The following is a 20384-nucleotide window of genomic DNA, read 5'->3' as shown; positions in this document are numbered from 1 at the left end:
CATCACCATCACCATCACCATCACCATCACCATCACCATCACCATCATCATCATCATCATCATCCCCTTCTGCCCTTTTTCTTTACCTTTCTCATTTATCTCCCCACCCTTACTGGTCCAGATCCACCTTACCTAGTACTCCCCACTTGGATTGCTCTGCTTAACTTAGTCCCCCCATGGCACCCATTACCTCATCTTCTCACCATTCCCAGCCTAAGCATATGTAGTCTTCAATAACATTTCCATTCTATCTTCAATCCCTTACCCTCTTTAGACTGAGCTCCTCAAAGGTAAGGGCTCTTTTTTTGCATTTCTTTGCATTCCTAGCACTTAGCTCAGGACCTGGTACCCAGTAAGTGCTTAATAAATGCTTACTGACTTTGGCACTAACTGCCCTAATATTGTTGCACTGAACCCTGCCCAAGGTCAATGTTTTCCCTGACCTAAGGTCAATGTGGCATACGGTTAAAAATAGTCAAAGTTGGACCCCAGCTGTGTGATCATGGCTAAGGCTTTTGAAAAAAGAAAGGAATGAACTAGTGATCTCCAACGACCCTCCTACCTTTGAATCTAGTATCCTATGATCTCTTTAACGAGGTATTGGCAGCATGTGCCTGCACATAGCCACAAAGTGAAGATAGCAAGACACATAAACCCAAATAATTTTGATATAAAAACAATCCCACCAGATTATTTTACTGTTATCCAAATGCTTACCATAATACTATAAAAACGATTTCTTCATTTCACCTGTACAAACCAAACCAATCCCTAGTCAGATAGGTATGTTCTCACACATGGGATAGGCTACAACATAGACTGAGAGATAGATGGCTTTAAGCCTCCCATCGTGGCTCAAAATAGTCTACATTTTTAGAGTGCATTCTAGGAATCAGCTTAACGGGATTTGTTGTCGAGAGGAGAATTTACTACCAGAAGGCTCTTCTATACTCTTTTCAAAAGGGCTGCAGTAAGTAGGCAGATACCCACCTACCAAGTCAGGAGACGGAGATTTTGCTGAGTTGTGACAGCAGACTCATTTCACAACCCACTTCCCAGTCATTTTCCTTACCTCCTCATAATATCTACGCTCTTCTTCCTCTACTTCCTTTTGTGCCTTCTCCCATTCCTCTTTCAGTTTGTCCTGTTCCTTCTGGTATCTCTCCTGTTATGGAATAGTTCAGTAAATTGGATGGAACTGAGCACCTCACACATCACTGGGAATCATTAAAAACCAAACAAATGAACAATCCCTCATTCTGTGTACAACATGTTGCAAAAGTTACTTCTTGCTGTAACGTTATAAGTTGACTGGCTGACACGCAATGAAGCAGGATGAGATTTCTGTGATCATTTAAAACTATTCAAGCAGATAAGAGAAATACTACAGATAATCAGCTACATCTGCTAGGACTTTTCCGTAGACGAACTCATTTATGCAATGCTAGTTTGGACCCTAACTTATGGATGCGGAAAATTCTAAGAAAAATGAAAACCAGCTAAAACCCACCTTTAAGAGATTGTGCATGAAAAAGTAAATTAAGCCTATAGTTTACCTTAATTAGGATTGTTCAAAAAGGCGACTCAGCACAGCGCAAAGATTGTTCGACTTGGAGTGAGGAAGACCTATGCTCAAATCTTGGCTCTAACCCTTGCTAGCTGTGTCATCCCGAGGGGATGTATCTTCATGTTTCTGAGCCTCAGTTTTCTCATCGGTAAAACGGCAGTAAAAATATTTGCCTTGAACTACCTACCTCAAACAACTGTTTGAAGCATGTGTTTCATAACACTTCAGTAGCGGTTTTATAGCAATATATGAGCTCTATATTCAAATATAAGCTTGGGAACTGATGTAAAAAAAAAAATAAACTGCTGCCAGGGTAGTTTAATATCAAAAAAAAAAAAGAGTCTCTTATGGTTTTACAGAAAGTGGATAAGATGATAATTAGCCAAGTATCTGGATTGCTTTTTGCTTAAAGTCCTTATAGTTTTCTACCAAAATGGAATCTTTAGATCTGAATACCTTCTGAATTAAGGGAAGCTTTTAAATGACCCATTAAAATGTTATCAGGATTAGAACTACCCTTCTTGTTTTCAGAAATACTTCGATCAGTCACCACAGCTAGGGGAACATAAATATTCTGTATAAGGAAGTCTTCAAAATTAATTGAAATATTTAGCCAGGAGTCTTGACCTGGAAGAAATTAATAAACTGATGCAAAAAAAGAAAAAATCATAGCTAAAGTTTAAAACTGGTGCCCCAACTAACTAACCTTCAGTGATTAGGCAGAATGAGGGAAGGAAGGAAACAAACATTTATTAAGTGCCTACTATAGTAGTAGCCACTTTGCTAGGCATTTTACAAATATTATCTCATTTGATCCTCAAAATAATCCTTAGAAGTAGGTGGTATTATCATCCCATTTTGCAGTTGAGGAAACTGAGGGAGACAAATGTTAAGGGACTTGCCCAGAGTAAGTTTCCTGCATAGCTCATAAAATGTCTGAGGTAGCATTTGAACTTAGGACTTCCTGATTTCAAGCCCAGCACTCTATCCACTACACCACTTAGCTGAAGAAATGCTGAAATGTAGAACCTCCAGTCAAATATTGTGACTAATTGTCATCAACTTACACTTAAACGGGGGCAGCTGGATGGTACAATAGATAGAGCTTTGGCCCTGGAGTCAGGAGGACCTGAGTTCAAATTCGGCCTCAGACATTTGACACTCACTAGCTGTGTGACCCTGGGCAAGTCAATTAACCCTATTGCCTAGCCAAAAAAAATTTTTTTAAATTACACTTAAAAACAAGTCATTCCTTTTTTATCGTTCTGGAGCATCCTTTGGAATACTGAGCAGCCACCATTTTTGCCTCCTACTACAAGCTAGTACACCTCCATCCTAGCAGGAAAAGTACGTTACTAGATTCTTCTGAAGACTTGTCTTACTCCTATACCTCTTAATGCTCTGGAAGAAGCAGTGTTGGGCAATGTGAGGCAATGCAGAACCACATTGGCTGACTAAATTCCATTTCTGAAATCCTGACTTTTCAGTGAAGTCCTAGCAGAATTTCAGTAAAGATTCTGCTTATAAGACTCTGACCCTAGAATTTCAAACATGAGGGCAGGTATAACAAGCCGAGGGCTTGGGAGCTTTTATCCATCCTTTAAGGATACGACTCAACATAAACCAGTCACTTCCTTAGCCAAGAAGACCAATGATCAGCAAGAAGACCTGGATGGCTTTATTGTGTGTGCTAGGGAGATATGTGCATTTCTCTTACTCTGAGAGGGGCCCCTGTCCCAACACCCAGGAGGAAACTAGGCAGGGAGGGATGTAAAGGCAGCTATTAGCTGAGGGACAAAGCGTGACCAGGATCTGCAACAATAGCCATCTTTCTTAGTGTAACAGAAAGAACACTATGATGAGAGCCACATGAAAAGTCGTTTTCCATACACAATGGCATTTTTGGTGTAGATGTTTACCATTTAACTGGGCAGAAGGCCAATAAATGAAATGTGGGGATTCCAGAAGACAGGCACATACTTCCCATCTCGTCAATTTTATGAGCAGAAAAGCATGTGACTAGAACCAAGTGAACCAGATTTTAAAGAAAAACTGGGCATCTTTCCTACAAATACACTTGCTTTTTTAAGTCATAAAAAATGTTTTATTTCCCCCCTGCTTGCCCCAACTTAAAATACGCCAAACTCATCAGGCTTTTCAAATCCTTTAAAGCAGAACTAAAGCCTTGTTTGATTCAGTTGACTATTTGCCAATAGTTTTGGAATTAATTTTTCTAAAAGTAAGAATATTTTGAAGATGTAAATTAAAACTGCCTTAAGTATTATTTTCTGAATAACATAATGTAATTAATGCTTCTGCAATTCAATGTCCATTTCCTATGGTGGAGTTGGGGGAAGAGACTAACAAGGATTGAAAGGTATGGAATTTCCACGGCTTCCTTATTAAATACCATCTAACTTCCTTTTTTTTTAAAAATTAGAAGAAATGTGGACCACAGACAGATAGTGGAGTTTTTGTAAATAGAAAATTTCTTTACCAGAACATGGACAAAGACCATAGCCTCATTTCGCCAAAGTTATCACACAGCTGTTTGGAAACGGATTTCTATCACTGTCTTGGTTGGAATTTGATTAGTGACCAAGGGAGAAGAGATTCTATCAACCATTAGTAGGATGACCTGTTTTGATCATGAAATGTTAATATGTGGATTTCCCCACCTCGTGCTAATAGCTGTTTTCTCTAAATATGAAATGATGTATAATGACATCTGAATGGTCACAGATAAAATGTCAAACTAGTCAACTGATAAGACTACAATTTTACACTTAGAGATTTTGTTCAGAGAGGCATTATGGTATGTAATGTATAGAGAATTTGATTTGGAAGTCAGGAAGAACTTGGTTTGAATTCCACCTTAGATACCTACTAGCTTTGTGACTTCGAGGAAGTCACTGAACCTCTCTGGGACTCAGTTTCCTCATTTGTAAAATGAAGGGGCTGAGCTAAGATGACCTCTAAAATCTATGATCCTATGATTTTTCAGGCCCAGATAAAAACTAGTGAAGGCAACAGAAAGAAAATGGAAAGTCGAATTAAAAACAAATAAAAAACAGCCAATAAGCAAAACCCAGCTGTACCTGAAGCAAACGTTCCTGTTCAAGTTGCCATTTCTCCTGCCGGCGGCGCTCCTCCTCTGGATCCCATGCCCACAAGTTGAAACGCTTAGAAAAATAAAACCATGATCAGAATCCAACAATATATCTCAAGAACAGACAGGGCCAAATGAACACAATTAAGCTATAGTCAAAATGCCCAAGTGAAAATGCTGAAGCTTAAGTTTTTAACATTTCTAAAGGCCTTTCCTGGTTGGTTAAAAAGCTTTTGTATTTTGCCCCACTTTGGTTTTCTTCCAAGATGCTGGCTAGATTCAATGAGCCCTTTATGAGTTAATGAATGCACAGAGTAATTAGCTCCTGGCACGAGATAGCCTTTGCTTCATCCCCCATAGGAATGACGTTTAAAAATCCGTTAATATTTCTGGGCACGGGATGTAACACGCATTCAGAACAAAGATCCCAGGTCAGTTCTCATATACCAGATCAATCTTATCTGGTGTTTATGTATGCAGTAACACAAAGAGACATGTCACTTAGCAAAACATGGACTATAACTAAAATTTTGCTAAATTCTGCAAGAAAATTACATTTCTGTTAGCTAATCATGGAGTGAGTTGTGCTAACCTATGTAGAATTTGTGTGGGAACTTTGGCACAGATCAATCATGTCAAGTTCTTGGGACTGGGGTGGGGGGGAGAGAAAAGGAGAGAGGGGGAGGGAAGAGGAGGGGGAGAGAGGGAGAGAGAGAGAGAAAGAGAGAGAGAGAGAGAGAGAGAGAGAGAGAGAGAGAATCACAGTGAACAAGAATGAGCTCATAGTAAAGTGCAGAATAAGGGAGAAGATGATGAATGCAGCAAAAGATTGGTCCTTTTGGAAGCACAATTAAAGCCTTCTCAAATAGGAAGCAATGAAAAAGAACCATAAAGACATCACCAGGATTGGTCTTGGACTTATTTGACATGTGCTTATGAAGCTGTCATATGCAAAGCACTGTGCTAAGCACTACGATTAATATAAAAATGAATATGATATGGTGCTTGCCCTGTAGGAGGTTATAGTCTAGTAAGAGAAATAAACATGTATACAGCTCACTATGGTAAAAGCTAGCAGGTAACAGATGCCATGAGTGGTACAAAGACAACACTGTAGGATTTTGGAGGAAACAGAGCTTATCGTTTAGAAAGTCCTTTAAAACTAGTAGTATATCCATAGACGCTAAGTTTATTATTTTGTAATTAAATGCTTATTATCTTATAGGCAGGCAAGAAAGCAGGTGGCCTCATTTTTTATCAAAAGGACGTTAGACATGCAAGCTCACGGACGCTTTCCTGAAATATTTCTTTAGATTCTCTTTGAGTTACACTTCTTTCCCAAAGTCAGAGAGATACATCATTTCAGTCCCTTCTCTACCAAGCTAGCAAAAGTAATCTATCTGGTAGATTCTGAATTTAGTAAACACCAGAATGAAGACCATGGGGCAATTTGCCTGTACAGAAGCACATACAAGCTCTGGGAACCTTCTAAGTATTCTAGTCTATTAGAGGTAGAGCTACAAGATCGGATCAAGACTTTATGCTGGCAAAAACATATCTGAGTGAACCAGCTTCTCAGATGCCTATCAGACTATTGTGGTCAGTTTGGGATTGAATCACATGAACACATCTCTACACGAACCAAACTGTGGTGTCATGGTATCAAGGTGCTCAGAGCCATAGGGACAAGTATAATGGCTCACACATTGGGTCCATGGCTTCTTGGCTTCAGCTCAGTTTTAACAGCATTATTCTTACAAATCTCTAAAGTGGGAGAAGGACATGGGTCATAGCCACAGCTGAAAAGTCTCATGGAGGAAAGAGAACTTATTGAGGTAGTGGGTAGAAAGGTAAAATTTGGGGAAGTATTGTAAGATCCAGGGGTAGGGAACCTGTGGCCAGACTTGACTGAATCCAAATTTCACAGGACAAATCACCATAATAAAAGAATTTGTTCTGTAAAACTTGGACCCATTCAAAAGGTTGCACCCGAGGACCTAGAAGGCCACATGTGGCCTTGAGACTACAAGTTCCCCACTCCTGAAAATCTATGGCAATGAGATGAGAAGAGAAGAGGAGAGGAGAGGAGAGGAGAGGAGAGGGAGAGAGAGAGAGAGATCCTGGCCCCCCTTTTCATATTTATTTTTAATAGCTCACTTTATATTTTATCAATACTAACTGAAGTACACCAGTTATTTTTTCAAGGTACAATGACAATATTGTATAATGATAAAAAACCTGCCATATTAAGTGTCCTGAAAATATGAATAATTTCAGTATCCTGAAAATTTTGAATTATTTCATTCATTCATTGCTCCAATTTCCTCTTTCTTGACTGGCAATATGCAAATGAGGTTCCTTTAAATAAATCAAGTATCCTATTAAATGAATATAAATATCACATTAAAAAAATAAAATCAATTACTTACAGGTGTACTTGCAGGTGACTTCTCACTGCTATTAGACTCCACTGTACAAAAACAAAAAAAAACATAAAATGAATTGTTTCCAATTTCCTTTTGGTGACTGTACTTGTGATTCCTATACTGTTTTAACACCAATTACTGCTTTTCATAAGCCAAGAGCATTTGAAAATCATGATAAAGTAGACCACAGAAATAGGGTGGACCCAACACCAAGAGAAGGTAAGACTGATATGTAACATATGTATACATTATTGCATAAATTAGCACCAGTTTCTAAACTATAGGCAGCAACTACTCCTTACTTTGAAAAGATAGAAAATTTCTGTGATGCACATTGTACTCTGGCTTATGTCTTCTCTCCTCCCTGTCCTACAGGGGGAAATACTAAGCAGAGAAATGGTAGAAGAAAAGACCTTGTGCCACAGTTACCAACAGAACCATTATCATTAGATATTAAACACTTCAGATCTCCCTGTTTTTTTAAAAAAGAAATAAACAGAAGAGGAAACACAAAACCAGAAAAAATATGTAAGTAAATGATGCGGTGTTTGTTTAGGGTCTCAAAAACCAAAACAAAACTGGTCTGGTGAAATGATCAATGGTTTGTTTTGTATTTTTTTTTAAGTTCTAGAAATGTCACATACAGATTCCATTTTGAAGAAATAGCTCTTTGCCAACTGTGTGCCAGAAACAAGCACTTTTCTATGAAAGCAGAAGGGGAAACAAATACCAGCCATCATTGATTCACCCCCCAGCAGGTATTCATGCCTACTCAGTGCGACAGAAGAAATGCGCAACTATCCGACACATCATTTACCTGACTGGGAGAAAAACCGTGAACGTCGCCAAGAGTTCCGAACCCTAAGCGGAACAGTGGCTGTGCCAGGCGACTCTAGATCAGATGTTAGAACAGAACAGATTACACAACTTGAAAAAAACAAAACTGAACCTTGAGAGAGATGGGGGAAAGGGTGTGTATGTGTGGGGTCCTGGTCACAGGTGACACATGGGCTGAGGTCCAGAGAATTTGAAAAAAGAATGTATTTCAACAAAACATGCAGACAATTTGAATGCTAATGCCCCCCTTTTAATGGTACAGATCAGTGAGTGTAGTGGGTACTCTCCACCAAAGCAGACTGGTAATTGTTCAACTTGGTCTGAGAGGTGCCTGTACCAAGGGGTTAAAATGACTTGTCCAGAGCTGCCCAGATAACGTGTCAGAAGTGAGATTTGAACCCAGGAGGCCATGATAATTGTCTTCAAGTGCATGAAAGGCTGTCATGTGGAGGAAGAATTACTTTTGCTCTTTTTGGACCATGAAATTACCAAGATTAGAACTGTCCACAACTGGATGGGTTCCTCCTCCTTAGAGACCTCCCAGCAGAGGTTGCATGACCACTTACTGGATGCGTTTTGTTGAGGATTCCTTTTGACTGTAGATTGGATTAGATGGCCTTACAGGTTGGTTCCAAAGTCAAATTCTGTGACTCTGTCTTCTGACTCTAAGCCCAGCACTCTAACCACTATGTCATATGCTGCCTCTTAAGTAATATTTACCAATATAGTATGGATTTTTTAATCTAGATCTGTGATTTTATTGGGGAAGGGAACTCCCAGGAACAAAATTTCACAAATTAACACTATCTATGTAGTACTGAATTTATTATTTTGTTAAACATTTCCCAATTACATTTTAATCTTAAGAGTTTTGTAAACCCACCGTTTTGACACCTCTTCAGTAGATAGAAGCTGGGCCTAGAATCAGGAAGTCCTGAATTCAAATCAGGCTTCAGACACTTACTAGCTGTGTGACCCCAGGCAAGTCACTTAATTTCTGTTTGTCTCAGTTTCCTCAACTGTAAAATGGGCATAATAATGGCACCCACGTCCAAGGGTTGTTGTGAGGATTGAATGAGATAATATTTATAAAAGCGTTTAGCACAGTGCCTGGCCTAAAGTAGGCATTATAGAAATGATTATTCCCTCAAATAATATTCATAATTTTCATTACAAGTATATAATTACTAAGGTATGAATACATTTTATTGGAATACCCTTCCATTGAGATACCATTTTTCTTTCCTGAAACAGTTGGTGAAAGAAACTTTATACTGCTAAATTTTCAATGCTTTTTTCTAATGACTTCAGTATTTAAAGACCATGTCCTTCCCCCCATCCCCCAATCAGACATTTTTGGGTTATGTTTTAGAAAAAGACTGGAATTGCCATCTTTTGTAGACAGGTCAGTGTATGCTAAAATCAGAATCAATTTTAGATTTGAAGGAAAACTTAAGAGACCTGTATTGGGGGAGATAGTCCCCACACAGATGAAATCACAGTTTCACTGAAGTACTAGTAAAAGATACTAGAATGGCAGCTTCATTAACTTAGAAATACGGCCTTATGAAGAATCAGGCAACACTGAAGTCTGATTTCTCATTTCTCACCTGGCTGTATGACTTTGGGACTTCTCTTGAGTTTTCCATGGCGTCCCAGGAAGCTCGTTATTGGGAGAACTTCATTGTCCTGTTAGATCCCAATAGCCTTGCTACTCCACCTCATTCCCCACAATCCCTCTGACCGGGTGGTGGAGCCATGACTCTCAAGTCCCCAAAGCTTCCCCTCCCCAGCTTTCTTTTGTTGTTGTCTTCCCTCATTAGATTGTAAGCTCCTCTTGTATAGGGCTGGTTCTTTCTTTCTTTCTTTCGCTCTTTTTTTTCTTATGTGTATCATCAGTGCTTAGCACAGTTCCTGGCACATAGTGGCACTAAATAATTGTTTGCTGACTGATTTACCAATGGACAGAACAACAGACTGAGAGCCAGGAGACCTAGTTTTAATCTTGCATCTACTTTTGATATGAAAAGTCACCTAAACATGTTTCAGTTTATATAATTTATAAGAAAAGATACTACTTAACATCAATTGCCAGAAACCTGGAGACTCTCACTTTATAAAAAGGTGGGGACGGACACAAAACACAAAGTCGTATGTATCCAAGGCTCTGTGTTTCTCAGAAAAATACAATGGATAAACTAAAAGCATCACTATAATTTATTTTTCTATCAGCAATGCCCTTAATGTATGCTTTTAATTGTCTAACACTTACAGTCACTCCACAAGTATGTATGAAGAGAGAATTAAACAATAATATATCTCTTCAATAGATACATTTAATCACAGGGGCATAGAGGAAATGCAGAAGCATAAATGTCTTGAAGAAAATGTGTTTAAACTCCTAGGATTTAGAGGTGGAGAGGACCATTAAAACTCATCTATATACCAATGCTACTTAACTGGTTTTTTAGAAATGCTACAATTTGGGTAATTTATAATGAGTGAGGTAAATTCCTTTGGTTTAGCAGCACATTCTCTAGCATAAAATTCCTTTTAAACATGTAACTGAAGATTTGTTTATATAAGGTAAACATGTTCTGCATATAATATCCATTTCTGTCCACTGGTACCAAATCCAATCCAACAGGAATTTATTGAGTGTCTACTATGTTTAAGGGATTGAAGTAGGTGCTGGGGATACAGGGAACAAATGGATTGGAAGCACACTCAATGGGATTCACTGATAGGCAATTATCAGCCTTTAATCCCTTAAATGCACTGGTCTGAAATGGACACTTTAATGACAGAATGGACACAGTTTTCACATTAAGGAATTGATGCCCACAAATATGTGCACTGGTTATTTCTCTCCTAAAACAGATGTTTGCTGTTGTGAAGACCGGGTCTAAGTCATTTCCCAGAAGGCAACATAAACTATGACAGTCAATTCTAATGCCATATCAAAACAATGGTTCTTCATTGCTAAGAGTAAGTCAGAAATGGGTACTTTTTTCAATGAAAAGAGAAATGGAAACAAATAACCAGTCATCTCTGGCCTGCACCCTTGTATCCAGCTCCAGATCCTACCTCCCCAAAATGCTAAAAAACTATACTTTAACTCGCCTCCCTTCTATCTGCTTCTCCTTCAGCAATGGAGCCAATTAAGGCCAACGAAGCTCACATACTGTATATTACTTATTAAGGTCTTGAGAAAGAGGGTCTCCCTCTGAAGGCTGCTAGGGTCCTTGGCTGAGGAAGGCGAAGGCAGTGTCAGGGTTGTAGCAGCTCTACTGGATATGCAATTGGGTCCCCTACAGCAGTGGTGTCAAGCTCCAACAGAAATGGGAGCCATTATACCATACAAAACCCCGCAGGCCACATATGGACTTAAAAAATTCCTTATTAATATCTATATTATATTGCATTTCATTTATTTTGTTAAATCCCAACTATTTCCCAATTATATCTTGATCTGGTTTAGGCCACAGTTGGGGGTGCTGTGGGCTGCATGTGGACCTCGTGATTGACCTCCTCTACTACAGATGTGGAGCCCCGAGTAACAAGGCAGGGATACAATGAAGTCACAGCCTCCATCCTAAAGTCAAATTTAGCAGTCCACCCTCCCCCTGAAGGCAGCTTCGGTCACAGACTTGATTATTTGCAGGCTACAGGTCCCCATTCTCCAGTCATATAATCCGCAGAGTCTCTGAGAAATGACCAGGGCTGATGGTTCCGCCATATATAGGAATGCCTTATCTTTTCTTGCAGAAATGAACCTTTCATCACAGTCCCGAATAAAAGTAGGTGAAATTCATATGAAACATTTTCTTTTTCTTTACCTTGTGAATCAAGATTTGGCAAAGTTGATTGGTTGGTTTCTGGTACTTGGTTCAGGTACGGAGACAACAGAATTGCTTTTGGTTCTGGAGACTTTGGCTTCGTTGCCTGTGTAAATAAGTAGCAGACATGACTATTGAGGTCGTCGTGAGTACTAAACCCTCAGGCAGAAAGGAAATCCAAGGACAGAGCAGACAGCATTCCTCTATTACAGAAATGTGAGGAGCCACAACATGTGACCTTACTGATCCTTTCTGAGTTTCTGCATTTAAATGATCATCATTGGAGATTTTAAAATTAGGCAACTCCCCCAATCACCCCAACTGGCATTAACTACCTTTTCTCCCAGAAAACCAAACTCCAGGTAGTAGAAGGGCCATGATTATCATGTACTTCCTGTAACCCTAAGGAGTCAAAATTCTAACTCAGTTACATAGATGAGTGGGTACTAAGCACTGTTTTCTCGAGTTCTCATGATTGACATGAGCTTATTCTTCTCCTTTTACAAAGGCAATGCTTATTCATTTAGTGTTTTAAAGGAATGAGTACATAATCAAGTTTTCCCAAAGCCAGAGTTATATATATTAAAAAGTTCTTTAAAAGAAATTTTTGATTTAAGAAAAAAAATTTTCTTAAATATTTACACATGCCTATTCCTAGTCTTTTTTTTTTATGCTTATAGTTTTAATCATGAACTATATCAGGCTAAGAGAAATTAAGTGACTTGCTCTCAGGGTCACAAAGATAGTTGTTAGGCTTTGAACTCAGGTCTTCCTGACTCCAAGTCCAGAACTCAACACTGACTTCGCTCCCTAAGCTGCCTCTATAATAAGTGTTTGCACAGAAAATAACCTAACAAACAACGATCTTCATTGACATCTCTCTAGACTAAATTCCTCAGTCTTCATTCACGTATATGCATACACACAACCTGCCATCTCAAAAGAGAACACTGACCACTAATTTAATTTTTGCTTGCTGAACAAGTCATGGTGATGGATTCTTGCACTGACCTATACTGGTCAACAGAGCATCTCGGGATATTTGTCCTGAGTGCTAGCAAATAGTCCCAGACTCTGAGTTCCTATACCTTCTTCTTCTACAGCCTTCATTGTGTTTCTTGTTTCATGACCAGTTTGTCAGCTATCACCTTTCACTATGATTGGTGAACCCCGCTCCAGTACCCCTTTCTCTTTTAATTTGTGGCTCTTAAATGAATGAGCTTCAGTGCATGGAATTTGTGCTGCCTTTTTTGGATACTTGGATTGCATCTTGGAGGCTAGGTAGCGAAGTTTATCTTCCAGGGAGATTTCTGCATGTAAGGTGTTTCTGGATTTACAGCACAAGTAATTTGTCTATAATTATAAAAGTTTAATGTTAAGGGTACTTCCTGATAAAATTCTATTTTCTCATGGATTATAAATTCGACCCAAATGAGGAACTGAATAAACTGTACCATATAGGTCAAGGTAGTACCTAAAAGTTAACTTTAATTTAAAAATGTTGTAATGCCTACAATCACCCAGGAGTTGGTACCCCATAAATTTTAACTTTAAACTGTTTTCTTACAAGCAGTGGCTGACAAAAGACAAGTGAGGGTGAACACGATGGAGCTGCTGCCCAACCCACAGCAACGAATCAATGGGCTGTGTAAAACTCAGATAAAACCTCTTGCTTTTCATCAGATGCTTTTTATCATATGTGTGTTGGCAGGGTTTTGATTTTGTTTTACAAAATAAAGGTCTTCAAAGAAACTGAGAAAGTGATGGTGACTGCAAATACAAATCTCTTTTCTCCTTCCAATGACGGAGTCCTAACTGCTGCATGTAATTCAGGCAAAGAATGATTACTAATGGGGGCTGAGGAGAGGCTGACTGTCCTGTTTTTCCCTAGCTGGTTCAAAGTACTTTTCATACATGAGTTCATTAAAAAGAGGCTGAACATCAGGACAGTTTCCTCGATGGGTCTCTGCAACAAAGAAATGGGATTTCTTCCTATCTGCAAACAGGTATCACTCCATTTGTGGACAAGGAATAACTTTCACAGGGGAAGCACACAAAGTGATCATTAATAGATATTTGCTGCACTTTTGTTGTATGCAAGTCACTACTCTGTGCCCTGGAGGTGGCCTAGGAATACAGGCCATGCCCCTCTAACTCACAGCTCCTAACTTTATTTTTGTCAATGACAGTCCCATTCTTTCCATCATTCACAACTGAAACCAAAGTAGCCTGGCAGTGTGGAAGGAGCACAGGCTCTGGGGTAAGAGAACCTAGGTTCAAACCCTGACTCTAAGTATTTATGTGATTTGGGCAAGTGATTTAATGTCCCAAGGCTCCAGTTTCCTGATGTGTAAAATGAGAAGGTCGGACTCGTTAATGTCCGAGGTCTTTTCCACCACAAGAGCAAGGAGCCAGTGTTTGGACTCCGGCCATATGCAATCAGAAATCAAGCATAATCTCTCTCAAATCTGCTCCTTCATTAGCACTTCCAGAGCCATCACCCTACTCCATTTCCTCCTACTTAGGTTACTACAATCACCTCCTTTTTTTCTTTCAAAAATCAGCTCAAGCACCATCTTCTACATGAAGCCTTTCTCCCTCAGCTACTAGGGTCTTTATCTCCAAGTCATCTGTTATTTATTTTGTGCATACCTCTAAGCACAAGCTATCTTCCCTGGCTAGACAGGGGCCTTTTCAATTATATTTTTGTATCTCTAGCACAGCACCCTACATATAGCAGGCACCTAACAAATGTTTGATGATTGGCCTAACCAGTTTCCCTCCTTCCAATATTGCTGCCTCATACCTTCCAATTCCTTCTTCACATCACTGCCAAATTAATACCTAAGTAGCTGGAAATCTTCACACAATAATCAAGGGCTTTTCACTGACAGCCTACTACCTGCTCTCTTTGTTTTAGTCCAAAATTCCTTCACCGAATAGAAAGAATCGGAGTCACAATTGGCAAATTTCTCAGTTTACTTCCAGACCCATTCTTGATCAGATGTTATTTTAAAAAGACAATCACCATGATAACATATAATACGCAGGTAACACAATTAGCAAAGGCCTGTAAACTCTGTTTAGAAGTCAACCTGAATGAGCAATTAACTTAAGAACGTGAGCAATCTTTCCAAAATTTCCAAAGAAAAATGGAGTGTGCAACTGACCCACTGGCCTCAAATGGACATTTTTGAGCATTTTGATACAGAAAGCTGAAAGACGAGTCATTGCCTCTGGTCACTGAGAAGTGTGAGGAGGATTGGAGACAACTGTACAACCTGCTGCATTCAAAAAACAAAACATCTGCAAAGTAAAAGTATGTGAACTTGTGCACTGCCATTTGTCTGCTCTCTCAATTCCTTCACCTTCTGCGACAGCACCAGCTCCACCTTGCCACTCATTTCACTCTCCAGTTTCCTCTGGTCTTTGTCTTCTGCTTCGGGGTCCTTAGGCTGGTGGCTGGGATTGAGCTCCACAAAGGCCACAGTTGGGCTGGCTCGGGTCACAGTAGTCGTAAAGTACTGACACTCTGAAATGAACACATACACAGAAGAATGGACACAATTTTTCAAAAGAAAAAAGTATACAAGATTTTAAAAAATTAATAAAACATCAAACGAATCATTCACAATACAATAATCCAAAGTATGTTTATCCTTCATCATGGCTTAAGTACTGAACAAGAAATCAGATCAGAGATGGTGAAAGGAATAAGACACAGAATAGCTAATTTGGAGTTACTTAATCTAAAACACAACACTCCCAATAAAATCTCTAGTTTATGTGTCAATGCCGTCCGTGAAAATACAAGTGGAAAAAAAACAAAAATAAAAATTATAATTTACGTGAAAGTCAAATGAGATGATATACTAGAGTGATTCTAATAATTTACATTTATCTAGGGCTTTGGGAAGAAGCCAGGAAAAGTATTATTTCCATTTTGCTGATAAAGAAACTGAGTCTCAGAGAGATTAAATGGCTCGCCTATATCCCTCTGGGGATAGTAAATATCAGAGAGCAGGCCTCAAGCCCAGATCTTCTGACTCCCAAGTTAAGGGTTCTACACCATACCTGTCTAGGCAATCGCTGCAGTATGCCTCTGCTTGTTATAGAATGATCTGTCTACAGAAAAAGAAGGCCTCAATCCAAATATCCTTGGACAGCTTTTAAGAGGCATGCACCATCCATATTATCCATCTAAATCTCCTTGTATAATCAATGGATATGGTGTATATTTAACATCCATTTTATAGGACTTAGAACATAATTTTACTACTTAAATGGTCATAGAGATTTATAGTTTTTCTCTTTGCTTATAAAACATGTCTGGCCAAAGATTCGTTTGGTATGGAGTCCTTGGTCAGGAATTAAGCCTCCAATTACAACATTGCTCCCATGAGGAAAATGAATTAGGTTATGATTGGTAGTTTAGTATGAAGATTTGAGGCATATCTATGGTGGTAAATAAGTTGGGACACTATTTCAAGATAAAGAAATTTTCTAATAAGACCTCTAGATGTCAGTATAATCCTATCACTGGGAAAGGACACTACGTGCTCATTCTATCCACGTTTGCAGATCCACTGGAGAGGAAACAAGAGATAACATGATAGAGTGGATAGAGAGATGACTTTGGGATCAGGAAGACAAAATTCCAAGTCTCCCTTCTGATATACACTGGCTGTGTGACCTTGAGCATGTCACCTTAACCCTTTAATGCTCCCAAGTAACTAAGACTGTTAACTAAGTTGCAGAGCATGGGCGGACCTATATTGGTAGAGGGATTTTCATCAACCAGAAGCTGCCTACACAAAATAGATAGTCTGGACTCTTCCCCAGGGAAGGAACAAAAAAAGGAAACAAGGAAGGAAAGAAAAAAGTAAGGAAGGAAGGGAGGGACTCAATGCTTTGAAAGGTCAGTGGTTTCACTAACCTGATTAGAGAGAGGGTCCCTTGAAAGAAAGCTTAGCTTCTGATAGGACTGTACTCAGTGGTCATGAAATGTAAAATAGCTAATTAGTTACCTTCCCCAAAACATACATGTTTTGATGAAGCTTGAATATTAGCATCCCAACTGATTATACTAGAAGTGTTAAGTTATTCGATTCTCTTTTAATCATTCTGCAACACATGATGTAATTCTCTTCTGCTTTCATTCCCTTTTATGAGTGGGAATAAACCTATTCCATATCTGACCCTTATTGGTACACTGCAAACCTGGTTTGTTTGTTTTTTTTTCCTCCTCCCAACTCCTCCACCCCCTCTCTTGATTCAAGTTTGGAGCAAAAGGTAACATTACTGTAACTACCCATGTTCCTTGGGAAGCCCTTATATGAGTGAATAGTTAATGAATGTAAGAATTTCAGGAGCCCACTTCCTCTACTAAGAAGTCAGGCGTCCCTCAAAGCTGAACCCTGGGCAAACCATAATGGGAGGTAAAGGATAGGGATGGTTCCTTTCCCCATGAGTTGCTGTAATTAACCTGGATGGCTCTCAGCTTCCTATTACTGGACCTGTACCTAAGCTCTCTAGGTCCTTCAAGAGCCTGTGGTCTGCCTGACTAGCCTTTCACAGAAAAAGACTATGATTTAAAAGCCCCACGTGAATGACCCCAAAACTGCATTTCCATGGAACAAACCTGATGAGTCACGTTCTGTGCTCCCACTTTCTTCTTGTCCACAATCAGTTTCTTCCTTTTGAGGGGGCGGTTCAGCTTCCTCAGTGGTGGAAGTCTGTAAGGAAGAGCATTTTCATTAAAAGACAGAGCTGAAGCACTAATATTTGCCCCCCCCCCTTTTAAAAAGTAGACTCCCTCTGCCTTAAGTCTAACATTCATTAAATGTACATCTTTCTGCTTGATGTGGGGCCATTTCCAGTTGTGCTCATCTATATCTCACCACTGGACCCAGATGGCTCCTGAGGAGAGAGTAAGGCTGGAGACTTTGCACAGCCCTCGCTCACTTAAATCCAATTCACTTGTAAGTCATGGCGTCACCTTCCTGATATCATGGTTCTCTTTGAGAACAAAGAACAAATGACAACAACATTATCAACTACTGGACTGCAAGAGTAGTTTCCTAACTGGTCTCCCTGACTTTATTCTTTTTCCAGGCCTGCGTACTGTTATCATATGAATATTTATAAAGCATTATTATTTTTTTAATCATGTCACCACACCACCTTATCAAGTCATTTGCAAATTCCTTAGCCAGGCATTCATTCAAGGCCTTCCCTCTAGCTGCCTCCTACCTTTCCAACTTTACCTCCCATTACTCCCCTACATAAACCCCTAAACCACCTCCCTCCAATACCCACTGGGCTTCTATGCTTCCGTGCCTGTGCTCACATCATTCTCTTTGCCCAGAAGTCCTCTCTGATCTTTGACTACCAAAATCCTGCCCATTTCTCAAGGCCCAGCTCCAGGATCATCTCTTCTATGAAGCCTTCTCTGATCATAATGCCTTCCCATGTGATTCTTTCTTTCCTCTATACTTTAACTTGTAGCCGTTAGATGGTGTTTATCACTGCACTGTATTGTTATTTGAGTAGGTGTTTGATATACAAGGCTGTAAGCTATTTGGGGGGCAGAGAAAATATCTTGTACATCATTTTATCCTCCAATGAACTAGGCACAGTACTTTGCATATAGTTGATTCTCAATACATATCTATTGAATATATTAAATATATGAACTAGGATAACTAAGATTAACATGTTATTGTTAGCATATTTTTCAATAAGGAAAAATTCCTACTACTACATGGCTAATGGTGGTTATTCTTTTTACATATTCTAAAAACAAACTAATTATGAGGGCTTTTTTAAAAATTAAAATTTCACATCTTTGACAATTATGCATTTATCCTCCAAAATCTGTGACCAAATGGTTAAAAAAGATTACATTTACATTTTTAAAATGGAAAATTTTAAACTTAAAAATACTTCTTAAATCAAAGCCCTCAACTCTTGGGCATGAACAATCTAAATGGTGGATTCAGAGACAAAATATAATTTTTATTTATAAAGAGTCAGAACTTTTTAAAAGAAGTCTACATAACAAATGGCAACCCTATGTCTATACTGAAAGACCATAATGATTAATGATAATACATACTTTTGAAAACAGTAGATAAAACTGTACACAACACTTTATCCCCTATAAATTTTTAGTGTTTCCTCATTTGTTTCTAAACAAATGGTTTGCTGGGGATATACGACTTTTGGAGGTTTAATAAAGAGCCCAAATTGAATGGGTCAAAGTTTCTGGTATTATAATGAATACTTCTAACAGACTTTCTTTTTAGTTATTATAATAAGAATAATTTGACATGGTTACTAGAACATTGAAATAAACTGAAGAATAAGTTGAGTTTTGAGAATTCGGAGGGCCTGATCCATATCATGATGGTAAAAATGACAGTCACATTGTCCTGTTACATTAATGTGGATAATATTGGCAGAATGCTAATTTCTAGCAATTTCTACACAAATGGACTAAATTATAAAAGTTATTTGATGCTGGGAAGCGCCAATATGCCGTGCCAGATGGCTGAATTACATTCCTAAGAATGTGAATGTTTCTGGTCACCACAATTAAGCACAAAAAGACGTTAAAAATGAACCAGCAAACCTCATCAACATGTCAAAAGAATGCATCTATAAATTTTAAAAATGCAGTACACATACAAACCTACTGTAAACCTAATTGCAAAGGGAAAAATTATTCAAGTATTCTTATCTGATGTGGAGTTTATTATTATTATTTTTACAAATATACCACATCAAATTCTTACATTAACTATATATCCCTTTTAAAACTTGAATATTTTATACTGTAAAATATACTGGTAGTATATGCTATTGTATTCCTGCACTAGTCCCAAGCATCCAAAAGGATGGATCATTTGAGAGAAAATCTGAAATCTAGAGTCCCAACTTTTTGGGACATACTTCATTTGTGCCCTGCTAATAAATCTCCAGACCTCCCTTCTCCACAATTTCCCAGCAGCCATCTCACCCTGGAAGCTGCCTTCTCTACCATCCTTCTTACCCTACAAGCTGCCTCCTCCACCATCCTTCTCACCCTGGAAGCTGCCTCCTCCACCGTCCTTCTCACCTTGGAAGCTGCCTTCTCCACTATCCTTCTCACCTGGAAGCTGCCTTCTCCACCTTCCTTCTCACCTGGAAGCTGTCTTCTCCACCTTCCTTCTCACCCTGGAAGCTGCCTCCTCCACCATCCTTCTCACCCTGGAAGCTGCCTCCTCCACCGTCCTTCTCACCCTGGAAGCTGTCTTCTCCACCGTCCTTCTCACCTGGAAGCTGTCTTCTCCACCGTCCTTCTCACCCTGGAAGCTGCCTCCTCCACCTTCCTTCTCACCCTGGAAGCTGCCTCCTCCATCGTCCTTCTCACCCTGGAAGCTGCCTTCTACACCTTCCTTCTCACCCTGGAAGCTGCCTTCTCCACCGTCCTTCTCACCCTGGAAGCTGTCTTCTCCACCGTCCTTCTCACCTGGAAGCTGTCTTCTCCACCGTCCTTCTCACCCTGGAAGCTGCCTCCTCCACCTTCCTTCTCACCCTGGAAGCTGCCTTCTCCACCATCCTTC

General features: G+C 39.3%; 1 protein-coding gene across 3 annotated transcripts in view; it reads right to left on the bottom strand.

Moving 5' to 3' along the window:
* The window catches only part of LIMCH1 (LIM and calponin homology domains 1), a 366761-nt gene that overhangs the window by 20781 nt on the left and 325596 nt on the right, over positions 1-20384 (bottom strand). For 2 of the 3 annotated variants that reach the window (XM_027836207.1, XM_027836208.1), the window contains 6 exons: positions 17420-17513; positions 15147-15310; positions 11779-11884; positions 7106-7146; positions 4666-4749; positions 1073-1165 (listed from right to left, as the gene is read on the bottom strand). In XM_027836207.1, the coding sequence (XP_027692008.1) occupies positions 1073-1165; positions 4666-4749; positions 7106-7146; positions 11779-11884; positions 15147-15310; positions 17420-17513 (582 nt within the window). Of the gene's footprint in view, positions 1-1072; positions 1166-4665; positions 4750-7105; positions 7147-7919; positions 7995-11778; positions 11885-15146; positions 15311-17419; positions 17514-20384 lie in introns of all 3 variants that reach the window. The other variant, XM_027836209.1, reaches the window with a different exon arrangement.

Source organism: Vombatus ursinus, unplaced genomic scaffold (genome assembly GCF_900497805.2).
Source record: "Vombatus ursinus unplaced genomic scaffold, bare-nosed wombat genome assembly UNPS02014818.1, whole genome shotgun sequence".
NCBI classification, from domain to species: Eukaryota; Metazoa; Chordata; class Mammalia; order Diprotodontia; family Vombatidae; genus Vombatus; species Vombatus ursinus.
Note: the sequence above shows the minus strand (reverse complement) of the source record. Positions and strands in the feature narration are given on the sequence as shown.